This window comes from Gymnoscopelus braueri (genome assembly GCF_963280865.1).
Source record: "Gymnoscopelus braueri genome assembly, chromosome: 7".
Lineage (NCBI taxonomy): Eukaryota > Metazoa > Chordata > Actinopteri > Myctophiformes > Myctophidae > Gymnoscopelus > Gymnoscopelus braueri.
In genome coordinates, this window is record NC_137608.1 from 51,519,279 (window position 1) to 51,545,149 (window position 25,871).

The following is a 25,871-nucleotide window of genomic DNA, read 5'->3' on the forward strand; positions in this document are numbered from 1 at the left end:
TGAGCTTGTAGACATTTGTATACATTTTATACATGAAACGATACCAATACTTTTGTACTTTTACTGTAGATTTGAATTCCCCCCCCCTGTAAAACCTGTATTATGTTGTTGACCGGGGGGCCCCAGGGCTCAATACTTGGACTACTACTTTTTTTTCACAAAATCTTTGCTGAAAATAGCCAATCTACAAGCTCACAACATGTCGACATAATGTCCGCCTCTAGTACTGTATAAGTAAAATCCTGAATAGTATGTGTATGTGGTACAACAGATAATCGGCTGGTCGGTTAAAACCGGACTCAAGAGCCACTGTGAGGCTTAACTGGGTTGTAAGGCCAGTTAGTCGTCCTAGTATGTAATCCGTGCTTAACTGGGTTGTAAGGCCAGCTATGCTTGTTACTCTGGGAAGAGTTAGAGGGATATTTCACTTTCCAAAAAACTTTGGGTCATTTTATCGTCTACTCAGGCTTTTGTCAGCCCCGCAGACAGTTTTTAAGTTGCTTGATTCAGTATTTAGATATTTGATATTCATTTTATCAGACACGCCTCCTTCCTATACAAACCCATTATAACTTCAAACTCCATTTTTAACATGTTAGATTCATGAAAAACACCCGTCCTTGGTTCTAGTGACTCATCCTGCCCTCCTAATACGTGAGGAGACCGTGTTTTTTTGATTACTTTTTTCATTTATTTTTAATATTTTTTGGGAAAAATTTAAAAAAATGTTAATAGAATAAAATAAAAAAATAATAATAATACTGTTAGCTGTGGCCTTGATGTCATTACGGTGATGTCAGGTAGTGTCAGGCATATCCATATATGGAGCGGGCTGTGTCAGTTATGCCCAAATCTGGGACTATGATGTCAGTCCTGGACGTTTCAGTTATCTCCATATATGGAGTTTCCAGGAGGGGTTCTCTGATATCAGAGCTAGGTCGATCGTCTCCATTTATGGGGATCTCTATATATAGGGACGTTGGGATCGAATAGGTCATTAAAGGTCGAGACTGAATATATCATTTATCCCACTATATGGGTTTCCGGGCATCCTGCCGCGGTCTACCTTACCGTGGTATTCATTCATGGCTAATGCTGGCAAGTATGCCCTGAACGTTCTCTACAGTATGTGTATTATGGGCAAATCGGTTGGATCGGCGGTTCTGGACGACTGCCTATCAAAACGACTCTGCACCACGCCCTCTCGGTTCTACAGAAACGTGATAACGTGAACTATAATCTCTCAAGAACAGATTCCGAGCTGCGCTACTGCATCTGTCGGGAGGGCCATTCAGAACGTGTGAACATTGGCCTTAGATCAGGAAGCAAGCCGCGCTTTACCCAATCAAATATAGTGGGCTGGATTTACATAATGTGCGTTCGCTTTCTAATGTGTTAACACATTAGAAAGTACTTCAACAAATGTGAAATACTTCAAACAAATGTGCTGAAGAGGTTTTACATTATTCAATATTGTGTAATTGAGCAACTCTAAGTACGCTAGCGAAAAGCTTGTTGACTATAGCGTCCACATTCCTTGGGAGAAATGTTGTCAGTGGGAATGAAAACATAGGCGCCCGGCAGGAAGAGAAGGGCTGAGGGCGGACCAAACTGGCCAGCATCCTGTTATAAACATTCTATTGGGCGGTCCCCCCAGAATCAAATTCAAAGGAAAACAAACAGCAGCGAATGCTGTTTTTTCCTTTTCTTTGACGATGGGTTCCCAGATTGTGTGAACTATGGGACTGTGGCAGTCTTTAACACTCGCATGACTGAGGTTTCATTCTCCTCCACCAAGCCTGAAAAAAGATCATTTTGATCCCCAAATCAGGCTATCCTATTGGCCACTGTCTCCCCTCTCTGCTCCAGACTAGTTCACACTTTCTCCCCCAAACAGTGGGGGGTTCCATTGTCTTCTAAAAAGCTGAGAGTTGAAAATGGGTTGCCAAATTTTGAGAGAGAAATAAGCAGGCAGGTCTATGAAAGTGTTACTGCATGCGTTGTGCCCTCAGAAAACAGTGAGACATGAAGCAGTAGGCTAGTGTGTATTTCTATCTGTCTCCTATATGTCATCATGATTTGTGATTTGTGTATGTGGGGATCTCATTTTTACTTCCATGCAGTGTTGATTTCGTAAACGAAAACGAAACGAAATATGTTCGTCAACGCACATTTTTCAAAGGACGAAGACGAGACGAGACCACCACCCATATGAATAAACAATAACTGGGACTAAATCATTATGCAATTTCGTTGACTAATAAAGACGAGACGAAAATGTAGTTCACTAAATAAAGACTGGACTAAAATCTATGGTCATTTTAGTTCACGAACAAAGACGAGACGAAATATTATATCATATATTTATTATATGATTTTGTCACTCCCTGTCTCCTTTGATGCGCAGCGCAGGGCATGCTGTTCCTCACTCACACACACCCCCTTTTAAAGTTGCAGCCGCGCACGCACACACACACACAGAGTCACACCACCGTCAAATGAATGGCAGGAGGATTCAGATTTCAGAGCGAAACTTTACAAAATAAAACGGTAAAATGCTTTGCACGGGGCTCGGGAGAAAGAGAAGAGGTGATATGGACAAATTTTCGCTACATCGATGTGGAGAACAAAACACAATGCCATAATGTCATAATATGACCGTCATGTGATGCTGCTTTAAATTTAGTAGCAGCAAGCGAACTATAGTAACTTGTAAACAACCCAGTGACAAACCTATATTATTATTATTCATAATAATAATATTCACATTATTGTCTGAGCGTAAAGCTCTCATTCTATCAGCTGTCCACGTCGCTGACAAACGCGTCTCCTCTCCTCCTCCCTCAGTGCAACTAGTGAACACAATGCTATGTTCCACAAAAGTGCTCAATCCTGCGCAAAATATCTGATCTTCAAGCATAAAACAGTTGCTGCGTGACAAGCTGTATGCTTGTAGATCCTATCTTTTTCCACCGCTTTGCAGTGAAAGGGAAAGTGGAAAATGGGTCGCCAAATTTTGCGAGAGAAATAAGCAGGTCTATGAAAATGTTACTGCATGCGTCGTTGTGCCCTGAGAAAACAATGTGGCATGAATGGGGTAATAGCCGAGGCTAATTTGCAACACCAGTCCCTGGTTAGACCTTTCTATATAAATATATACCTAATAAAAATGCATGAAGCTCTAATCTAAACAAGTATGAAAAGATATTTATATCTGCAAAGTAACTAGTAACTAAAGTTTTCAAATTATTGTAGTGAAGTAAAAGTACAAGATTTGCCTCTGAGCTGTAGTGGAGTAGAAATGTATTACCATTATAATGTAATTATATATATAATTATAATATTAATAACAATAGAAAGACGTGAAAAACAAGCCCAAAGTCGATTATAATAAGCAGACATGGCAACATAGACTCGCATAGACTCGCTGCGCAGCTCGTCTACGGGCCGCTCTGCGGGGGGTCTAGAGGTGTCAACTGCTCTTGCCTGGGGGAGAGAGGGGGAGAGCGGTCAATTTAGCCGAAATATAACGGTTGGGATGGTATATATGGTATATATTTCATATTTATAATACGTTTCAGAAGAAAAAAAAAACGGAGATGATTTGAAACAAATATTTAGGAAAAGTCATGAAAGGGGAACTTTCTCAGAGCTTCATGAGAGAAGATAATCCACTTTAAATTCTCAAAATCGGTCATATTGATAGCTTAGTCATGCAAGTGTTAAAATTCAAATAGTTGGGAATCAATGCACCGATTGCAACGGTGTCTGCATGAATCATTGTAGGCAGGAATGCTTGGCAACGGTTTGTGTTGCGTCTGACATCACACCAGAGCTCTGGTCTGCCTATATAAGATGTGTGTCTTTATACATGGATTTAGTCTGAGTAAAACCAAGTGGTGTAGTGTCCACAGCCATACTCTACTAAGACAGTTCAGCTGAGAAAGACAGGGATATACAGTATCGAGATAGAGAGAAGAGAGAGAAAAGAGAAAATATAGAAGGACAAATCTCGAAGAGAAGAGAAGAGAAGAGAAGAGAAGAGAAGAGAAGACAAGACATATATCCGTCCAGATCACAGTCCATGGAAAACAGCAGCTTTGACAATGAACCAGCCGAGGTTGAAATGTTCAGCTCTGTGGCCAGCCAGGAACAAAGGGACCCCACGGGCCAACCAAGATCATACCAAAACTCAGCCGCGACTGACTTACACGGGAAAGACCACCACACATGTAAAACGTGTGACAAGAGATTCAGTCGGTTAGACACTCTGAAGACACACCAGCTTGTTCACACTGGAGAAAAACCTTTCCTCTGTAAACAGTGTGACATGAGTTTCAGTCGGTCAGGAATTCTGAAGAGACACCAGCTTGTTCACACTGGAGAAAAACCTTTCCTCTGTAAAACGTGTGACACGAGTTTCGGTCGGTTAGAATCTCTGAAGACACACCAGCTTGTTCACACTGGAGAAAAATCTTTCCTCTGTAAAACGTGTGACACGAGTTTCGGTCGGTTAGAAACTCTGAAGACACACCAGCGTGTTCACACTGGAGAAAAACCTTTCCTCTGTAAACGGTGTGAAAAGAGTTTCAGTTTGTCAAGTGGCCTACGGAGACACCTGCATATCCACACTGGAGAAAAAGATTTCCTCTGTAAAACGTGTGACACGAGTTTCGGTCGGTTAGAAACTCTGAAGTTACACAGGCTTATCCACACTGGCGAAAAACCTTACCACTGTACGGAGTGTGACAAGACTTTCAATCTGTTACATGGCCTACGGACGCACCAGCGTATTCACACTGGAGAAAAACCTTACCCCTGTCAACAGTGTGACAAGAGTTTCAATGTGCCACATGGCCTACAGAAGCACCTGAGAATTCACTCTGGAGAAAAACCTTACCACTGTAAAGAGTGTGGCAAGAGTTTTCGTCTCTATGAAGGTCTGAGAATACACCAGCGTGTTCACACTGGAGAAAAACCTTACCTTTGTAAACAGTGTGACAAGAGTTTCAGTCGGTTAGATACCCTACAGACACACCAGCGTATCCACACTGGTGTTAAACCTTACCACTGTAAGCATTGCAACAAGAGTTTCCGTCATATACAGACTTTGGAGAAACACGGTCGTTTCCACTGTGAGGAAGAGTGTGACCAGAGTGTCCACGACGAATAATAACCCATTAATCAGTGGTGTAAAGTAACTAAGTACGTCTACTCAAGTACTGTACTTAAGTACAATTTTGAGGTGTTTTGACTTAACTGGAGTATTTCCAATTTTCAATACTTTTACTTCTACTCCACGACATCTCAAAGGCAAATATTGTACCTTTACTCCACTCAGGGCCATGCTTTGCTGAAGGCAAGGTTCGGCGGCCGCCTGGGGCCTCAAACAGTCAGGGGGCCTCATGATATTTTATTTCCATACATTTTTATACATAAGTTAATGATAATGATAATGAATTTATTTATATAGCGCTTTTCCAAACAAGGTTACAAAGTGCTTTACATGTAAAAGGGCAGCATAATAACCACACAGGTTAAAACAACATACATAGAAGCAACACATAATCAGTAGGTCACATGATTACAACAATTAATAATGAAGAAAGAGCAATTAAAAGCTGATAATATGAAACCCAAAAGCACAAGGCAAAGCAGCTAGGAAAAGGCCTTAACATAAAGGTAGGTTTTTAGAAGTGATTTAAAAGAAGACACGGATCTTGCTAGCCTCAGCTCTATGGGCAGGGCATTCCAAAGCGTGGGCGCCCGGAATGCGAAAGCCCGATCGCCCCGGGTGACGAGATTAGAATTAGGGACTGTAAGGAGAGCCTTACCTGTGGATCTAAGGCTGCGCCCAGGTACATAGGGGGCCAGCAAGTCTTTGATGTAGCTGGGGGCCAATCCCTGCCGGGCTTTAAAAGTTATCAGTAAAATCTTAAAATCTATTCTGAATCTAACAGGTAACCAGTGAAGTGCAGCTAGGATGGGTGTAATGTGATCACGTTTCTTAGTGTTTGTTAGTAGTCTTGCAGCTGAATTCTGTACCAGTTGGAGGCGGGAAATTGCTTTTTTACAGAGGCCAGAGTATAAAGAGTTACAGAAGTCCAAACGTGATGAAATGAATGCGTGAATTACCTTTTCAAGGTCTGCTGGTGATAGAAAGGGTTTAATTCATCAATCATGTTAAAGTTAACATGATTCCAATCCATTCGAGGCCCTAGATCAGCGGTTTTCAAACTTTTTTAAAACCACGACCCCATATTATGAGGGATCTTTTTTTGGCGACCCCATCAACCCCTCGCGAACCCTGAACCTAAATTTAACTCCGCGAGGAGGGTACAGATGGAACCACCCGCCCATATTGAAGATAAGTCCTGAGTAAATTGTTTATGAACAGCTAACATCAGTTGGAGTTTTTGTCAGCGATGGAGGCGGTAGCTGTCTGTGTATGAGGAGTCAAGTGGCCGTCCCTGTCTTGAACTCACACAGTTCTCTTTGGCTTCTGCCGTTTACTGTGTTAATCAACACAATAGGTACAGCTGGTCAGGCTTATATAACAACCCTGCCTGACTAGGATACTGCAAGGGTGTACTCAATGAACACTAATTGCATTCATCACAGTCCCCTTCACGTTGGTCAGGACTTTTTTTTCTTGTTGTCTCCGCCAGGCCGAAGGCATAGTGGAGAGTATGTTTTACCCTCTGTCCGTCCGTGTGTGTGTCCGTCCGTCCACTCACAGCTAACATTGGTCAAGCTTCACGTGACATCACAATATGTAATATAAATAGGTAAGACAGGATTAATCAGGAACAGTACTTTCTGTTACCACCTCGCCTGGCGGAGGAGACCTGTGCTCTGAGGAGCACATTTTCTAGTTAAGAATCTTTTTTTGGTTGCCGATGCGTGACCCCAACGGCACCTTAACTGTGACCCCACTTTGGGTCGCGACCCATAGTTTGAGAACCGCTGCCCGAGACAAAACAACATGGGGCCTCATGAGTTCTCCTAAATCATTATTTTTAAAAATATATAAATAAACAGCTTTCCATTCCATTGGAGGCCCTTAAACAAATCCAACATGTGGCCTCAAACAGTCAGGGGGCCTCATGAGATAGATGTATTTTTTTACCACACAAAGATGTATTTTGATACCACACAAAGATGTATTTTGATACCACACAAAGATGTATTTTGATACCACACAAAGATGTATTTTTTTATTTTATTTTTCTAAATTTTTTATCCCGCGATTTTTGTAACCCATTTTTTTCACCCGGTGCCAATTTCCTAAGTGATCCTGGGCGCTACAAGATGTATTTTTATAACACACAAAGATGTATTTTGATACCACACAAAGATGTATTTTTATAACACACAAAGATGTATTCTTTACCACACAAAGATGTATTTTTATACCACACAAAGATGTATTTTATACCACACAAAGATGTATTTTTGAGCGGTGTAGCCGCTCCTATAAGTGGGGTTGGGAATTCGTCCTTCCCTGTACTGTGATTGGCCGACTCTATTCACACCCTTTCCGTCCTTCACACCCTTTCCGTCCTTCCCTGTACTGTGATTGGCTGACTCTATTCACACCCTTTTCGCCGTACAGTGATTGGCTGACTTTATTCAGACCCTTTGCTTTGATTGGCTAGCGAGACGCATGATGAAATGAATAACCTATAAATAGTACCACGCACTTGTGAGCTTCCATCACTGTGATGACACGCTCACTTCACAGTGGGTGTGATTTTTTTACCATATAAGATGTTGTTTTTACCACATAAGATGTCGATTTTACCAAATAAGATGTTGTTTTTACCACATAATAAAGACGTTTTTACCACATAAGATGTCGTTATAACGACATACCCAAGCAGAAACAAATATAACACATTGCAGCAATGAGCCACCGTAGAATCATGTCTTCAAGAACAACATTGAATCCATTCATGTATATTTAGTTCTGCCTGCTTTTAGACTGGAGCAGACGGCTCAACATAATCTTGAACGTGCCTCCGTGTTGAACGTGCGTGCGTGTTCCCGATCATGAATGCGCGTATATATTCAACATGGAGTTGCAGCCAGGTTGGCAAAAAAAATTGGGTCAAAACCAATCGATTACATTTGTCCAGACGATCAGGACTACAGGGCGGCAGTGGCTCAGGGGTAGAGTGGCCGGTAGAGCGGCCGAATGGGAACCACGAGATTCCCAGTTCGATCCCGGGCTCCCCCAGAGTTGGTGTCGAGGTGTCCTTGGGTAAGACACTGAACCCTACATTGCCTCCAATGAGTCGGTCGGCACTAGCTTGCCACCATTGGTGTGTGAATGTGGGAAAAGTGAGGACGACTGTTCGCCGCTTCACCTCCCAATGTCCCCCCGCCCCTTTATGAATGAATGAAAAGCACTGTAAAGCGCTTAGAGCACTTGGAAAAGCACTATAAACATGCAATTCATTATTACAGGCATCTGTAGCACAATGTGACTACTTTTGTTGTTGTTTTTTCACAGCAAAACTTTTTTTTGGAACTTCATTGTTGTTTTACTGTTAGAACACAGACGAAGGAAAAGTGTCCATTGGTGTTATCCAGTACATAGAGTACCTCCTATCACAGATGTTCTGTGAATAATTAACACATCCAGAGTTTACAAACGTAACAACAAACACAAACGGAACAACAAATGGAACCGGTTCCACTCTCAAAGTTACGGACCTATGAGGGTCCATTTGAACTATCAATAATTTAGCTGAGGACCCCCTGGAACCACCCCAAGGACCCTTGGGGGGTATCCAGTCCCCACCTTATCCCCAATGATATTAAACAAAGAATGTACTCTGTAATTTGTACTTCATTTGTAAATACTTGAGTATATACTTTGCCCATCGCTGTGGGGGACTAAATATTACCTTTGCAATACTTTGAGCAAGTCAGCATGATGTCACATCTCGCCTCACATCGCCACTATATGTGCAGGCTGATGCACAGGAGATAAATAACAGGTTCAGGCACAGAAAATTCCATTGATTGATAGTGTAAAACCAATAGAATTGTATACCTATAACTTGGCAAAAACACAATAACACCAATCCAGCACATAAACATAAGTCTTATACAAGTAATGAATACAGCTATTGACTAACACAAATAATACACATAATTACATGTTTGCTATATCCCCCCATCTCTGCCAGCTGAGGCATGTACCCCTCACTGCAGCGCGCAGTAGGGAGGAGGGGGCGGGGTTTAGGGAGGAGGGGGCGGGGCTCCGTGAGGAGGGAGCGGGGCTCCACTGCTTGACTGTTCACAGTTCTGATCATTTTGGACCATGACGGAGGCGCGCCGACTCAGCAGACCTTGAGGCCGAGGAGACGCGCCCGAGCGCCTCCAGGCGCGAGTGCCCGCGTCGACCGGCCGATGGTCTGCTAGTCGACTCAGCGCCGTTCGAGTTATGTACCGATATGGACAGAATAGTAAATAATGTTTTGGTGAGAGCGTTTGCCCCAACTGTCACTCAAAGTGGCTACTGGCCAATCATGGAGTCACGCCAGGGAGTAACCCCACCCACTCCTCTCAAAACTCACCCACTCCTCCTCCATAACCCCGCCCACTCCTCCTAGGAGAAGCCCCGCCCCGATCTGCGGGCTGCAGTCAGGGGCTTCTCAGCTGAGGGGCTGCACCGCTCCTTGCCTCGTTTTCACAGGGATTTAAAGGATCTACACCATGAATTTAAAAAAAATATTTGATATTTAATATCATATGGTGTATGTCCCTCAAACCTTTTTCAAAAGGTTTGAGCCTAAATCATCACTCAGATATACTCATCCCAAGTCAATTGTCTCTGGCTTATACAGCACTTTCAGCTGCAATACCAAAACGTCCTTTTGGGCAGGGGGGGGCTACTGAGCAATTATGTCTGGCCAGCATCAATGCAATGGCAACAAGGCAGTGATGTCACTTGCATTGCCATTCTGAAATGGCCTGTTCAGATACGCCCATTCTGAAAATCTCTGAAATGAGAATGAATGACTGAATGTTTAAAAAAAATATTTTTTGGAGTACAAGAGACACTGGGGAGCCCAAAAAATCCCCCCCCCCCAAAAAAAAAAATGAAATTCATGGTGTGGCCCCTATAAGTAGGCAAATGGATTTTGTTCAGATGCAACCAAATCCATTTGTACACTCTGAGTTAAATTAACACAGAGGATTCTACAGTGTAGATTTGAGTCCCAGAGATAAGAAATAAATAAATATAAATGAAATAAAGGTATAAACTATCCCCGCCAAGGAACCCCCCCTCTTTAACAAAATCTTCTCTGAAAATAGCCAATCTAATAGCTCCCAACATGTCTACGTGATGTCCGCCTCCAGTATAAGTAAAATCCTGAATAGTATGTATATATGGGCAAATCGGTTGGATCGGCGGTCCTGGACGACTGCCTATCAAAACGACTCAACACCAGGCACCACACCCCTCTGGGCTCCCAGATTGCGTGAACTATGACTGTGGCCTTTTGCATAATTATCAAACAAAAGGGAGTCCTTGAAATTAAAATAGTTGGGAATCAATGCACAGATTGCAACGATGTCTGCATGAATCATTGTAGGCAGGAATGCTTGGCAACGGTTTGTGTTGCGTTTGACATCACACCAGAGCTCTGGTCTGCCTATATAAGATGTGAAGCTGTCTTTAGACATGGCATTAGTCTGAGTACAAACAAGAGGTGTAGTGTCCTCAGGCATACTTTACTAAGACAGTTCAGCTGAGAAAGACAGGGTCTTATAGATAACTAAAGAGAGAGAGGGAGAGAAGAGAGAGAAAAGAAAGAATATCTCCAAGAGAAGAGAAGAGAAGAAGACATATGTTTTCGTCCACATGGAAATGGAGGAAAGGAAAGTCCATGGAAAACAGCAGCTTTGACAATGAACCAGCGGAGGTTCAAACGTCCAGCTCTGTGGCCAGCCAGGAACAAGGAGACCCCACGGGCCAACCAAGATCATACCGAGACGTAAACTCAGCCGCGAGAAGTAAAGATACATCCGATGACTTACACGGGAAAGACCACCACATATGTAAAACGTGTGACAAGAGATTCAGTCGGTCAGACGCTCTGAAGATACACCAGCGTGTTCACACTGGAGAAAAACCTTACCACTGTCAACAGTGTGGAAAGAGTTTCAGTATGTTGGGTGGCCTACAGAGTCACCAGCGTGTTCACACTGGAGAAAAACCTTTCCTCTGTCAACAGTGTGGCAGGGGTTTCAGCTCGTCGTATAGGCTACAGACGCACCAGCGGATTCACACTGGAGAAAAACCTTTCCTCTGTCAACAGTGTGGCAAGGGTTTCCGTTTCGTAGATCAGCTACGGAGCCACCAGCGTATCCACACTGGTGAAAAACCTTACCTCTGTAAACACTGTGACAAGAGTTTCAGTGTGTTTCGTCATCTACAGAGACACCACCGTGTCCACACTGGTGAAAAACCTTTCCTCTGTAAGCAGTGTGGCAAGAGTTTCCGTACGCATCTAAGGAGACACCAGCTTGTCCACACTGGTGAACATAATCTGAAGGTACACCAGCGTATTCACACTGGAGAGAAACCTTTCCATTGTAAACTGTGTGACAAGAGCTTCAGTGACAAGAGTAAGCTGAAGGTACACCAGCGTATTCACACTGGAGAGAAACCTTTCCATTGTAAACTGTGTGACAAGAGCTTCAGTGACAAGAGTAATCTGAGGGTACACCAGCGTATTCACACTGGAGAGAAACCTTTACATTGTAAACTGTGTGACAAGAGCTTCAGTGACAAGAGTAATCTGAGGGTACACCAGCGTATTCACACTGGAGAGAAACCTTTTCATTGTAAACTGTGTGACAAGAGCTTCAGTGACAAGAGTAAGCTGAAGGTGCACCAGCGTATTCACACTGGAGAGAAACCTTTCCATTGTAAAGAGTGTGACAAGAGTTTCAGTCGGTTAGATACCCTGCAGAAACACCAGCGTATCCACACTGGTGAAAAACCTTACCACTGTAAGCATTGTAACATGAGTTTCCGGTATATAGAGGCTTTGAGGAAACACAGGCGTGTCCACTGTGAGGAAGAGGCTGACAAGAGTTTCCACGACGAGCGTACCCTTAACCCATTAAGCTAAATGTAATATACGATAGGAAGTGGTTTAAAGTAACTTAAGTACATTTACTCAAGTACTGTACTTAACTCTTTGACTGCCATTGACAGGTTTGACATTTTTTTCCCCAAGACTGCCAAAGACGGGGCTGCCAACCCGCGGTTCACAATCTGACTCCCTCCAGAGGCACAGAAGCAGCAAACCACGAGATTGAGAAAATAAAAACAGCACGTCCACTTCCGTGTGAACAAGAAAAGGAGAAAAAAGGCTTTTTCTTTGCTTTCTGTTGCTTTTGTCACAAAAAAAAACACCATGGAACGGATTACCGCTGCTGCCCATTTTTTTTTCTCAGAGTCTATGAGACCCCCCTAAGTCTTTTAACACATTGAATGCCAATCGCGTAGATCTACGCGAACCTATTTAAAGCCGCAGCGTGCCAACCGCGTAGATCTACGCGAACCGCCGATTCCCATTGAAATTTCCCCAGGTGCACTTTCCGAATTTTTTTGATCCATTTCCGTTTCCGGTTTGAGGACCGGAAACGGAATTATTCGGGTTCCGGTTTTTTCGATCGTATCCGCTTCCTGTCTGGGATCCTGTTTAAAACTCGATTTTCTCGGTTGTTGTTTTTCTCCTCGCTGATCACTGTTTAAAAAAATATGTATAACACCCATTCTTGAAAATTGGGACACAACTTTTATTTTTTATTTTGTTTTAATATATTCTTCTATATTCCGTATTCGACACTCAGTGCCGCGTTATGAGCTTGTAGATCTGCTATTTCTGAATAGCCCAAAGCATAGAATAATGGTTGTATCCCAAATCTAAAATGACACAGATTCGTTCCCGGATTGAATGGGTTAAATAATGCATATATACAAAGATTTGCTCTCATTTTCAGCTCACAGTGCTTTGTTGGTGCCTGACATCACTTCACAACTAAGTATACAATAGTAACGTTTCTCACTCTAAACCCTAAACCTAAAATCTAAATGTCTAATCCAAAACCTATGACCCCCAACCTGAATCATTTTCTAAGTGTAAGCCTAACTATTTTAACCATAAAACAACCAATTATCTTGTGAGGGACCAGAAAACTGGTCCCGACAATGTCTATTTTTCCAATTCTACTACACGTATAAATGTACTGAGACACGCACGCATACACGCACGCACGCACGCACGCACGCACGCACGCACGCACGCACGCACGCACGCACGCACGCACGCACGCACGCACGTGCACAAGAACGCCCCACGGGAAATGCTGTTTACTTGGGTAAACAGAATTAGCATAACTGGAAGGAGGAGGTATAGCTGGTAGCTGCAGGGAGAAAGAATAAAATGGGGGGGGGGGGGGTTTCTCTCCAGGATTAAATCTGCTCTTCTCTTTTTTTGTGTTTCTGTTGCAGAGAGAGAGAGAGAGAGAGAGAGAGAGAGAGAGAGAGAGAGAGAGAGAAATACTCTGTTAGAAGTGAAAGTCTGGTATTCAAAATGGACCTGAGTAAAAGTACAAAAGTATTGGCATCAAAATATACTTGAAGTACCAAAAGTAATTGTGCTGATGTGTCCCATTTAAAAGTTTTCAAAATGTATGCAAAAATGTTTTCACACATTTGCATACATGCCTTTATACAGCCAAATAATAGGGCTTACATAATAGGGCTGAAGTGGTTAATGTATGTATTGTAATTCTAATCAAAATCTACAAAGTCATTTTGGGGGTGAACTATACCTTTAAGTACAGTACTTGAGTCCATGTAGTTCCAGTTACTTTCCATCACTGCAGAAAAATAAACTGTTCCCAAAGCACGGAAGCTCAAACAGCAGAATAACAGCCATGATGGCACATGGATTGAGGAGCTGCTGACATCTAGGACCACTTGGGGGTCCCCGAAGTCACATCATGATATATCCACACCGGCACACATGACAGGAGAACTCAGTGAGAAGAGGTGGTGGTGGCCCAGTCTGTCAAGAGAGTGATTGGGGGAAAGCCTTCTCCACATTCCCACAATGTACAGGCTGTGATCTCCCTATAGTCCATGAGCCAGAGCCCCAAAATTGAGCAATGATTATCGAAAGAGTGGGCAAAACCAAACCTATATTAAATTGTTCATAGGGTCAATACGAGTAAATAAATATATGATAACCTCTCCACAGGAGCAGCTTTTTCATGGTTATCACACATTTTGTAATTTTCCCCATACGTACATGACAGGTGAAAAAATTACAAAATTTATGAAAATTTATGAAATAATCATAATGAAACTTCCTGAGTTGATTACTTACATGAAGACAATGATTTATCGTATTACAAGTTTTCTGAAATTGTATGTTTAAATATGCAAATTAGGCATTAGGAAAATATGCCCACATTTGCATAACTTTCCAGAATCAACATTGGAACATTGGACAAAGCCAGAGTCAACATTCTTATTTCATTTTGTTAAGATGTTGGAGTCAAAGGTTTTTAACGAGGGAACAATATCTGGCTCAATTTTGGGGCTCTGGCTCATGGACTAAATGCCTAATTTGCATATTTAAATATACAATTTCAGAAAACTTGTAATACGATAAATCATTGTCTTCATGTAAGTAATCAACTCAGGAAGTTTCATTATGATAACTCTTTTTTATATTTTGTAATTTTTTCACCTGTCATGTACGTATGGGGAAAATTACAAAATATGTGATAACCATGAAAAAGCTACTCCTGTGGAGAGGTTATCATATATTCATTTACTCGTATTGACCCTATGAACAATTTAATATAGGTTTGGTTTTGCCCATTCTTTCGATAATGAAATCTTGTCTGGCTCATGGACTACTAGGGAGGTCCTCACTGCACCAGTGTTGATTTCGTCGACTAAAACTATGACGAAAAATGTCTGTCGACTACCTTTTTTCACTGACGAAAACTAAATAAAAACTAAGCCATGGTGACTAAAACTAAGACTAAATATATTGACAATTTTGTCAACAAATGAAAACTAGACTAACATGTTAGTGAGGGACTTTAGTGGAGAAGAGATCCAGTAGAATGTTTGGTTGCACTCGGGTGCAAAATCTGAAAATAGCAGATCCACAAGCTCACAACGCGTCGTGAGCTTGTAGATCTGCTATTTTCAGCTTGCATCCGAGTGTAAAATTGGCCATTACGACGCCATCAAGTCCAAAATACATTTTAGTCGGCTAAATCAACTGTAGATTTAGTCGACTAATAACCTTATGATATTTAGTCGACTAAAACTAGACAAAAATTAAACTTGTCAGAATCTAGTTGTATAAAAATATCACACCTTTGGAACCCCTCGGGATTCCCCAGGAGGAAGTGGCTAATATTGCTCGGGAAAGGGAAGTCTGGAGCTCTCTGTTGCTCCCGCGACCCGGTTTCGGATAAGCGGTTGAAGATGGATGGATCTTTTATTAGTTGTTTCAGGGCTAGATTACTGTTTATCTATGTTATGTTTTTATTGGTTTTTATTTGTGTGTTCTGGAGTTATGGAGTGGAATTTTTCACAGGACTTGTACTCGTACATCTAATAATCTCTCTTGAAATGATGAAAGTTCACTGACCTCAATATTTTGAACCAAGAACTGATAACGCCGCTCCACAAAAGTTGAGACCAATTTCACCCCAATTACTAGCTAGGGATCTGTGCCAACAGCAACCTGGTGAAAATCCTCTGTATTATCATCAATCACTGAAAAATTATGTCCTGAGCAAAATGCCAAATTGGCTTTTTTTACCACATTATTTGTACAAACAGACTACTGGCTGACACATCAGAAAGAATATATATAGGCCTACTATATTTTTAAATCAAATTACTGTGTACAACAGACCACAATGTGACCCTCAACACCCTAATTGACAACAAATGGAACAAAAACAAAAGCAAATGATTATCCTGTTTGTTTTTTTGTTTTTTCAAGGCCTCGAATTCAATTTGGCACAATGTACCATCTGCTGTACTGTTGGAAAGTTGTGTTGGAAGAAACATCTGACATCTTAAAATCAATGAACTCAAGACAACAATATTTGTGCTGTTAAGATTGGCCCAAAATCCGGGGGGGTTAGACTGGGATCAGAGCTGCTTATTATAATTTCCCCGCAAGATTGTATTTGAAAATAGCCGATCTACAAGCTGTGAGCTTGTAGATCGGCTATTTTCAAATACAATCTTGCGTTTTCAAATAGCTGATGTATATGTTAAAGTGCTCATGTGGCCCATAGTTGCTTCATTTGGGCTGGTTTTCCTAGACCTGGGTGCTTGTTTCTCTCACAGAATCTGGCAACACTGACTGGGATACAGCTTAAAACATTGTCAACATAACAGTCGGCAGCAAGTAGTAAACACACAAGTCTCCACCAAACAAGGGCTACTAGGCCTGTCAACGATGTCTAATCGCAATTATTTGAGATAATCACAATTATTTTATCTCATAATTGTCATAATCATTTCTATGTTGAAAAATGTTCATCCATTTTCAAACATTTGAAAAAAATAGCAGAAATAGCAGATCTACATTCTTAATCTAGACACGATTGTCCTACAATAGGGCATAGATTAACATTAACACAAATAACTATTCCTACCATGACCCTATAAATATCCACAGCACAGCTAGCTTCAGCCAAACTGTGAATGACGTGAGAGACGAGGCAAGAAGGGCTTTTTATGCTCCTATAGAGGTTGATATGCCCATATATGGGCATAATGATATGGCCATATATGGGCATGGTGATATGCCCGAAATTATGGAGATCTCTGTATCTGTCAGTCCTTGTCCCTCTTATGCCCATATATGGAGATAATTGTAGGAGTGGAGGCATTACATTTAGTTTGACTCGGTTCAACAGATAAATATTGTGAACATAGCCGAACTACAAGCTCACAACGCCTCGCTGTGAGCTTGTAGATTGGCTATTTTCACAATGTCTGCCTCTTTCTTACATCATATTTTACAATTTGGACAATTTGGTATTAAAAAGTTCTAAAAGTTGTTAAATTGCAACTCAAGAAATGAGATCCCCCCCCCCCCCCCCCGCCCCACAGTTTGGGAACCATTTGTGCATCAAGCCAATTTAAATATAGGATTAAAATGAACATAGCTGGACATCCCAATTAACGTCTCGCTCAAAATATTGGACTCATGCTTGTGAGCTCTGGGGTCCACTTACCAACTAAAGAATGTTTTTACAAAATGGGACAAACACCAAACTCTGCACACAGAGTTACTGCAAATCCCCTCTAACGTATGCAGAGCAGAATTAGGAAGATACCGGCTACTTATGCAAATTCTAAAAGAGCATTTACATTTTGGACAGACTGTGCTACTACTACTTACTGCACCCGAGATGAGAGACACATATTTCCCAGTGCACACATAGACATGAAACGGGGCTTGAGCCCCTGCCCTTTTACCCGTCGGTAAAAAGTGCCCTCTCCAGCCTAGGAGGTAAGGCCGGCGGAAATGGCAGCGGATGTGCTGGATGCAGCTCAAAGTGAACTTTACTCGGGTATCTTTACCGAACTTCCTAGCCCGTGTTATTAAAGAAAAACAGAAGACAGTGGCCAAAACTCAAACAAAGATTGTCGATCGAAAACCGGCGAAAGTGGACGTTTTCAAGATGTTTTGGCCATTATCTCTGGAACGGAAGGTCCAATCTACTCAGTTCAAAGCTTGTTGGATGAGTGACTTTAAGGACATTAAGCTTTTCGGGCCTAGAAGCATGGTAATTGTTCGTGCCATTTTTAAAGTCCAGCACCTGCCCCTCCAAATCCCTCTGCGCGTCCCTGTTTCCCACAGATTACAAACATCAATAACGATTCTTTGAATATGTGACTAATAACACAATAAATCCATATCTGCCAGGTGCAGTACAGCAACGAGCAAATAACACAACAGCTAGATTGATTGAAAGCTGTTTATTTTTTTACAAATTTCTTTTAGGGTTTTCTTGCCTTTATTCATAGTCACAGTGTAGAGAGATAGAGAAGTTAGTTCGGGGAGTGACATGCGAAGCAAGGATCCACCAGGTCTGGTAATCTGACCGGGGGATTCGCTCCTTTGAAGGCATCAGAGCCTATATGTAATCTCTGAAGAATTTGCCAGCAGCACTGCCGTAAACATGTCATGTCGTCGTTAGTAGGAATAAACACAGAAGCACCCGGGAGGAAGTGGACTAAGAAAGCCAAACCCGGGTTCCTGTTTTACACAAAAAGGGAGGTCGTGCCCCCAGAGGCAAAAACAAATAATAATAATAATAATTGCCCTCTATAACTCCCACAAGTGGGACAATACCCGTCGCAAGTTGATGATGTCATTCGTCCATGTGTGGTCTAGCCCTATGGAATGTATGGAATGCATGTGCATATAAAAAACAACGTAATACTTCCTCCAATTGCGTCAAATCAAATTGCATCTAATCAATATTTTAAATATGTTTTATTTGCACATGCATTCCATGCATTCCATAGGGCTGGACCACACATGGACAAATGATGGGCATTGTCCCTCTTGAGTAAAATATGAACTTTCTAAAATAAATAAAACATTTAAGGTGTTTTTAATTTTACATTTTGGTTATAGAGAGCAATTATAATATATTAAGACATTTAAGGCTTATTATCATTTTAAGTCAATTGTAGCTACTATTTTGTTTGCAATGTGCACTGTGTGACATAGTAATTTGTTTGCAATGTCACGCGGCTCTGTTTACAGTCAGCTCTGTTTCTTTGCTCTTATTGGCCCGTGTCTTTAACTGTATGCAAAAATAACCCCCCCCCCCCAACACACACTCTGGCAATGCAAACATTAATTTCCCTTAATTTCCCTTGCCAACAATAAATCCCCTCTGAGTTGAAGGTAACTGAATGAGAGAGAGAGAGAGAGAGAGAGAGAGAGAGAGAGAGAGAGAGAGAGAGAGAGAGAGAGAGAGAGAGAGAGAGAGAGAGAGAGAGATAGAGAGATGAGGGAGTCCCTCATATCTCTCTCTCTCTCTCATGGAGGGTCCATGTTTTTTTTGTTTTTTAATTTTTTTTTTAGCTCCGCGAAAATATCACCCATTCTCTTGATCATGATATGATTATCCAATCAGAAATAAAGTCGTCATGAAATGGCTTTATTGCTAACGTTTTGGCTAAGTTTAGCTCAGAAACAAGGGTGTGTTTTGATCACAGTCATATTAACCAATCACAGTGTCAGCCGACAGTCCCGTTCCCTCCCAGCTATGGGATCGCTGCACTCACACGTGACGCAGCTGAGGGAGAGAGAGAGACAGAGAGGAGCAAATAATGCTACATCACTTTTGTGCACTGCAACTGCATTGCTTGTTTCTCACCTCCAATGTGTTCAGATACATATTATAATGTACTGTTTAAGTTTAAAACAAGTAATGCGCCGTCTGACCGTCATTTTGAGTTGGATAAAGAACGTAGCAGACCAATTGTGTCTCCCTAATTAAAATCAGGTGGGAGTGGAGGAACGTGCAGCTATGGGAATCAAACAGGTGAATGAAATCATGAATTATTTATATTCATAAAGGTCTTATCTATGTCAGTGGTTGCCAAACTGGGGGTTGGTTGGGGTCCCCAAATGATCTTAGGGGGGGGTCCCCAGATGATTAGCTTAAACAACTTTGTTTTCTCACCCAACAGTAAATAAACCAACCTACAGTATAGTATAAGTGTATACAGGCTAGGCACATTTCTAAAGTTACAATCTAAGGACCTTTAAAGGCGCACTGCAGTGACATTTTCGGTCATTTTATTTTGAAGGTTCAGTCTGAAACGTCGGCTCAACCGACTCTAAACCAATCAGAAGGTCCCATCCCTTCAGGCTATGGGACGTTGGATCTCAATCACTTCAGCCATGCGCAACACGGCTAGTGTTTGTTTACAAGTGAGAGAGAGACGGCCAGTGAAGCACGTTTGCTACTACCTGGCTTATTTCTAACCTATAATGTTTTCAGATACATATTTTAGTGTGCAGATGAAGTTTAAAATGAGTAATACACTCATCTTCAATGAGATTAAAAACGGAGTATCTCTGTAATTAAAATCAGCTGTGTTTGAAGAACGTGAAGCTATGGGAATCAAACAGGTGCATGTAATCAAGATTCATTTATATTCATGAAGGCTGCGTTATGTCATCACGCAGCACGTTTTCAGGAAGTAATTAAGATTGCCTTTTTAGGGACTTTAGATATAAAAATACACAAAAATGGGTTTTTTTTTTATTTTTTTTGGCATCTATTGTTAGGTATGCCCATATGATGACCACGGATATGCTCTAAAAGTGTGAAAAACATATTTTTCATTTCACTACACCTTTAAGATCTTTTTAATACCAAATTGGAACATTTTTCAAATATTACCTAAGAAAGAGGCAAACATTGTGAAAAAAGCCGATCTACAGGCTTGTAGATAAGCTATTTTCAAAATATTTATGTAAGTGCTTGTCAGGCCATGTCATTATGATTATTATTATTTTTTTTTTGAGGGCGGGACCCTTGACCTTTGTCATCACACAGTATGTTTGTGTTTACAGGATGTAATTAAAAATCGAATTTAATGGACTTTTGTTATATAAATACTATATGTATTATATGTATATGTATAATATGTCCAATAATTTTTGTGCGTAGCCTCCACCCACTGATGGAATAAAGTGAACACCAGTGACATTGCACTGACACACAAATCACTCCCCAGTACAGGATGGAGTTGCAATTTCATGAAGGTCAGTCAAATGATTGAAACTACATTTCTTATGAGCGTCAGGCGTCAGCCAGTGGATACTGTCTGTAACTTTAGTTGTAAGACCCTTTACTGTGTTGCATTATTATATTTGCATTGTTGTTTGCAGTCATATAATTGCTTGGAATGATTTAAGCCATTGTTTATATTGTGAGTGAAGAAATTAGCTGTTGTTGGTCTATGAAACTGTACAGGACTGTATAGACTGTGTTGTATAGACCAATTATTTACCAACATTGAGACTGGACGCACAGGTGATTGTTTCATGCAATCCATTCCCAACATATGTTTTTCGGGGTGCGCTGGTTTCAGTTCATTCAACCTCCTCTTGTGTGTTGGCTAGTGAGGCGCCTCCTAGCGAGACCTGACATAATGGGTTTCATTTGGTGCCGGCCTGCGCGCACATACTGGTACATATCAGTGTGACTGGATTTTATACACAGTTTGCACGCTCAAATGATTAAGATTGGGTTTAATCATGGCTTGGATGTGTGGTGCGTGCATGTATGTATGTCTGTGCACGCCCACGGGGACGGGGCTCTGGAGTTTCAGTGCCCAGGGACCCCCAGGGGTGTTAATCCGTGGGCGGTTTTCAAGCGGCAGTGGAATCTTGAACCATTTAAACTGTCCATTCTTAGTAAAACGGACCTGCAGTTACAACTGTATTTGAACTGTTTTTTTTTCTGTCTGCACCAGATCTCTTCGCTGAAAATAGTCGTTCTTTCTTGCGACACAGTGTGAGCTTGTAGATTGGCTATTTTCTGGGGTTCAAGTTCTTAAAACTCATAATGGGAGGTTCCAGACGTGTGCCCTCGAGGCCTCCTTTATTTACTTCAGTTGAAACAACACAACGATTGTATGCTCCACCTGTGTATTAGGTTTTAACTCCACCTACAAACATGGCTGAGGAAGTCAGGCATGACAGGCAGGCAAGAGAGAGAGAGGGAGAGGGAGAGAGAGAGGGGGAGAGAGTGTGGAGGCCATTCCACACCAATGATTTGCAAGTACAACTGCAACTACTTGCAACCACTATCCCCAATGGCAGTTGCATTGGTGCGGTTGACCTTAAAACGGTTTTGTTGGAAGGAGTTGCGACTAGTTGCAGTGGTGCGGTTTGGCCTTGAGTGAGTGAGTGAGATAAGTCTTTGTATTCCGTTGCTCCTTCCTCTCTTCCATTCTTCCGTATACCAGAAGATGAAAGCTGGATGTCAAGTTGGCACACATTGTAGCCAGACTTATCTGACTGTGACACCTGTCACACCTCTCTCTCTGTCCCTCTGTCTCTCTCTCTCTCTCTCGCTCTCTCACTCTCTGTTCTCTGTTCTCTGCTCTCTGCTCTCTGCTCTCTGCTCTCGGCCCTCAGGCTGTCACCTGAACCCTCTCTTGTGTATACACCACACAACAGCATACCTTACACACTGTCAAAATCCGGGAGAATAAATTCCACATTGAGGGTTGTCAAAACTGGAGGTCTGTGGTGCAACTGACTGACCCCTATAGGCCATTGGTTCTCAAAGTGGGGTCCGGGGACCCCCAGGGGTTCTGGGGGGGGGTGTTCCAGGGGGTCCCCAGCAAAATGTGTTAATATAGCATCACAATCATTTTAACCACTTTAACCTTTTATACTTTGGCTATTCAAAAATAGCAGATATACAAGCTCTGCTATTTTTGGAAAAAAAAAAGATTTGTGCAAATCTTTGAATATATTTATCTTAAAGAAACACTAATCTTTCCTTTTGAGGGCGGCCATAGCTGAGTGGTTAGTGAGCCCGCCTAGGGAACCAGCTGGCCCTGGTTGCCCCAGGTTCGATTCCAGGCTATCCCAGCATATGTGCCGATGATATGAAATTTGTCCCTGAGCAAGACTCTTAACCCCAATTGCTCACAGGTTCTCATTGGAAACAAGACCGCAAGGACTTTCATGAACGACCTGTTAAAAGGAATTATCCTTATCCTTATCCTTCTGGGAGTCCTAAGCACAACATATTTTCCGATAGGGGTCCGCAGCCATATATATATATATCAATTTGGTGGTCCGTGGCATGAAAGAGTTTGAGAAGCACTGCTATAGACTACTCTACATACGGGACATTCACCCTCCTGTCTGTGTGTCTCCACTCCAGGTGCTGCTGCGGTCGCCTGATAGGTCAGCATGTGGGCCTGCCGCCGGGCATGTCGTCGTCCAGCCAGAACGACAAGGCGGAGCGGCTGGCCAACAAGAACGACGAGAAGTGGTCCGTCTGCAAGCACACGCAGCTCAGCCCCACCGACGCCTTTGGCACCATCGAGTTCCAGGGCGGAGGTCACTCCAACAAAGCCATGGTGAGTATTACTGTGCTACGACTTTTATTTGAAAAACTAAGCTACGATGACTAAAACTAAGACTAAATATATTGACATTTTTGTCAAGAAATAACTAGACTAAAATGTTAGTGAGGGACTAGTGGAGAAGTGATCCAGTAGAACTACAAGACAAGTCGTATTATGTTTGGTTGCGCTCGGGTGTTGGGCTCTGAAAATAGCAGATCGTAAGCTCACAACGCGTCGCGCTTCGACGCGTTGTGAGTAGGGCTGTGAATCGTCTGCTATCTCACGATTCGATTCGATTCCGATTCTTGGGGTCACGATTCCGATTTTTATCGATTTTTTCAAAACAAAGGATTCTCGATTCAAAACGATTCTCGATTCAAAACGATTCTTGATTCAAAACATAAGATTTCAGGATCTACTCCAATCTGCTGGCATGAGAACAGAGTACATTTATGTAGCTTTTATAATTGTAAAGGTTTTATCAACTGATAATAATGTAAACACACAAAGGTAAATCCAAGATCCTAAAAAAAAAAAAAAAAAACATTTTTTTTTTGTTTTGAAAATCGATAAAAAATAAAATTATAATCGATTCTGAATCGTCCAACAGTAGAATCGCGATTCGAATCGATTTTTTCCAACACCCCTAGTTGTGAGCTTGTAGATCGGCTATTTTCAGCACGCAACCAAGTGTAAAATCAGGCATTACGACGCCATCAAGGCACCGCCAACATACATTTTAGTCGACTAAATCAACTGTAGAATTAGTCGACTATAATCTTATGATATTTAGTCGACTAAAACTAGACAAAGACTAAAACATTTCAGGTGACTAAAATATGACTAAAACTAAATGGAATTTTATTCAAAAGACTATGACTGAAACTAGATCAAAATGTGCTGTCAAAATCAACACTGGTCCATCTATCATAGCACGGCTACTGTAAACAAACCATCTATGAATATTATTACTATGGTAATGGCTGTACTCACAAGACTGCCCGTCGTCATGGTAACTGACTGGGATATAATAACTCTGGTTGCCAACAACACCCACTGTTATTATTGATCCGGACTAGTTCTGGGTCAGGTTGAACTCCAGGCGCTTTTACATACCGTACATAAACACGTGGCTACATTTACTACGTAAGAACATTTTTTGAGTACTTTACTTGAGTATTGCGTCTCTGTCGAGTGGAGCCTCTGTCCAAAACTGTTACTTCCAATAAAAAAAGTACAAGCCCACAATGCATCGCTTTGCGCTGCGTTTCAAGCTTTGTGCTACTTTTGATACTTTTGTGTAACGGCTGGTATAGCGGGAAATGATGGGTAAAACATGTGTGTTTCTGCATTTATTTATTTATTTCATAAAGTACGTAAATGAGTGTAGTGTTACACGTGTACACGCTTGTGCGTCTACACGTTTGTGTGCCAATTTCAGCACGTGTTTGGTCTTTGATGTCACAAAAGAAAATTAGACGTTAAATCAACATCGTGTTGTCGTTTTGGGCTATTGCCAGAATAACATAAAAACTAAGCTTTGGCTTCCGTATGATTTGTTAATTAGAGTGCGGTGACATGCTGAGAACGTTAATTAGTACGAGGTGTCATGCTGAGCACATGTACAAACTGAAATCCTACTGTAGTTGACTAGGTCAACAGCACTCCAATTTAATTGGACCAAAAAAAGACAAAATTAGAGCTGGAACACAACATAAATCATCTTTGTGGCTTTCTCTCCCCTGATTGGATGAAATTGTAACCCGCCTGAAAATGTATTTTCTGTTAACTAATTTACACAAGAACTACGACATTTACAACAAAAATCCTTTAATCAATCAACTTTATTTGTGTAGACTCAGGGGTCCTTTAAAAATACAAACAACAAGAAAGAAAACACTATGCATACATAAAAAATCACCCCTATATGCCTACCATAAAAACATCAGCTATTACAAGAGACAATCATACCAGTGTTTCCAGAAAGCAGACTGATATCTTGTGACACTGAGGCTGGGGTTAGACCAGTGGTGGAAAAAGTACTCAAATGTTTTACTTAAGTAAAAGTATCAACCGCAATGTACAGTAGAAATACTCTGTTACGAGTAAAAGTCCGGAATTCAAAATTTACTTGAGTAAAAGTACAAAAGAGTATTGGTATCAAAATGTACTTAAAGTTCCAAAAGTAGACAGTACTTATGCACAATGTCCCATTTCACAAGTTTTCAAATGTATAAAATGTATAAAAATCTTTTGAAAATAGCCGATCTACAAGCTCAAAATGCGTTGCATGGCGACGCATTGTGCGCTTGTAGATCTGCTCTTTTCAAATGGCCGAAATGTATACAGAGCTGAAGTGGTTAATGTATGTTTTGTAATAATAATCAAAACTAGAACGTAACTGGTAACTAAAGTTGTCAAATAAATGTAGTGGAGTAAAAGTACAATATTTGGATCCGAGATACTCAAGTAAAGTACACATACCTCAAAATTGTACTTAAGTACAGTACTTAATAAATGTACTTAGTCACTTTCCACCACTGGGTTAGACAGCAGCATAATAATAGAGTTCTGAGACTCATTCAGTCGACACTTACATTTGTACATCAGGTTTCTCAAAAGGGCAGGAAAAGTGTTGACTCCCACGTTGCAGAACTACTCA

The 25,871-nt window shown here is 41.5% G+C and overlaps 2 protein-coding genes across 3 annotated transcripts in view; both read left to right on the forward strand.

Moving 5' to 3' along the window:
* LOC308087919 (H-2 class II histocompatibility antigen, E-S beta chain-like) overlaps positions 1 to 25,871 on the forward strand; it is a 662,842-nt gene that overhangs the window by 276,338 nt on the left and 360,633 nt on the right. The window lies entirely within an intron of this gene.
* The window catches only part of trpm3 (transient receptor potential cation channel, subfamily M, member 3), a gene marked incomplete at both ends in the record, with an annotated part of 344,779 nt that overhangs the window by 175,156 nt on the left and 143,752 nt on the right, over positions 1 to 25,871 (forward strand). For both annotated transcript variants that reach the window (XM_080432157.1, XM_080432158.1), the window contains one exon: positions 23,023 to 23,221. In XM_080432157.1, the coding sequence (XP_080288283.1) occupies positions 23,023 to 23,221 (199 nt within the window). The remainder of the gene's footprint in view (positions 1 to 23,022; positions 23,222 to 25,871) is intronic.